The sequence below is a fragment of the Myotis brandtii genome, unplaced genomic scaffold (genome assembly GCF_000412655.1).
Source record: "Myotis brandtii unplaced genomic scaffold, ASM41265v1 scaffold2049, whole genome shotgun sequence".
Lineage (NCBI taxonomy): Eukaryota > Metazoa > Chordata > Mammalia > Chiroptera > Vespertilionidae > Myotis > Myotis brandtii.
In genome coordinates this window covers 25,182-26,474 of record NW_005357632.1, presented here as the reverse complement: position 1 = coordinate 26,474, position 1,293 = coordinate 25,182, and the positions used below count along the sequence as shown (strand labels likewise).

General features: G+C 49.7%; 1 protein-coding gene across 1 annotated transcript in view; it reads left to right on the top strand.

Annotated features, from left to right (window-relative positions):
• LOC106725951 (granulocyte-macrophage colony-stimulating factor receptor subunit alpha-like) overlaps nucleotides 1–1,293 on the top strand; it is a gene marked incomplete at its 3' end in the record, with an annotated part of 12,936 nt that overhangs the window by 4,484 nt on the left and 7,159 nt on the right. Inside the window, exon 4 of the mRNA XM_014538906.1 lies at nucleotides 755–939. Coding sequence (XP_014394392.1) covers nucleotides 755–939 — 185 coding nt within the window. The remainder of the gene's footprint in view (nucleotides 1–754; nucleotides 940–1,293) is intronic.

Genomic DNA, 1,293 nt, shown 5'->3' with positions numbered 1-1,293 from the left:
GATCCATGATTCTCTCTCACCATTGATCTTTCTCTCTCTCTCCCTCTCCCTTCCTCTCTGAAATCAATAAAAACATATTTTAAAAAACAATAAAAAATGAAATGACAATTTGCAGGTGATTGGAATGTTTGCATTGTTGCCGGTCGCAACTTTTTGCTCATATGTTCTGGGGGGGGGCGGAAAACACAAAAACCTGATTACGTAAATAATTAAAGCGTATTAGAATAAATAAATAAATAAAAATGAAAGTGAATATGTCTTAAAAAATTAAAACGGTGAGATTTCTTCCTGTTTTTACAATCTGTCTGTGATTTTCTGGGACAGGCATTCCACTGGGGTGTCATGCTTAATTCATGATAAAAACGTGTCCCTTTTCTTGTCCCTTTTTATAAATATATATATTTTTTTCCATTGATTTCAGAGAGGAAGGGAGAGAGAGAGAGAGAGAGAAACATCCATGATGAGAGAGAATCACGGATCGGCTGCCTCCTGCACGCCCCCTACTGGCGATGAAAGTCATGTGCCCCCGACCGGGATTCGAACCCAGACCTCCTGGTTCACAGGTCGACGCTCAACCACTGAGCCACACCGGCCAGTCTTCTTGCCCGTTTTTGGACAGTTTTCAGTGTTGAGATGGTGGGGGGAGGGGAAGATGGGAGGAGAGATTGGGGTCCCCATGATGGACCCCTAACAGGATCCATTCCCTGGCTGACCCCTTGACCACCCACACCCCCACCCCCTTTGTAAATTCCAGGCAGGAGGACGAGGTCGAGTGTCCCCGTTACGTGGCTGACTCGTCGGGGACGCGCGTGGGCTGTCGATTCGACGAGCTTGTGGGGTCCCAGCTCACGGACACCTACTTTTTCTTGGTCAACGGGACCAGCGAGGAGGCGGCCGTCCAGTTTACGGACTTCGCCCCGTTCAAAGGCATCCAGATCGGTGGACCCTTGAATACAGTTCCTCATGCTGTGGGGACCCCCAACCATAACATTATTTCTGTTGCTACGTCATCACTGTCATGTTGCTGCTGTTATGAATCGTCATGAAAACATCTGAAATGCAGGATGGTCTTCGGCGACCCCTGTGAAAGGGTCGTTTGACCGCCAAAGGGGTCGCGACCCACAGGTTGAGAACCGCTGGGTGAGACCATATCCCCCTGGTGGTTTCTCCCCAAGGAGTTCGTCTGGATTGACTGAATTTGGGGACGTGTCGCGGTGCCCCCAGGGCCCGTCTGACCACCATCCGGGGCCCAGACTCAGAGTCAGGGAGACAGAGGTGCAGAAGGGGAGTTAG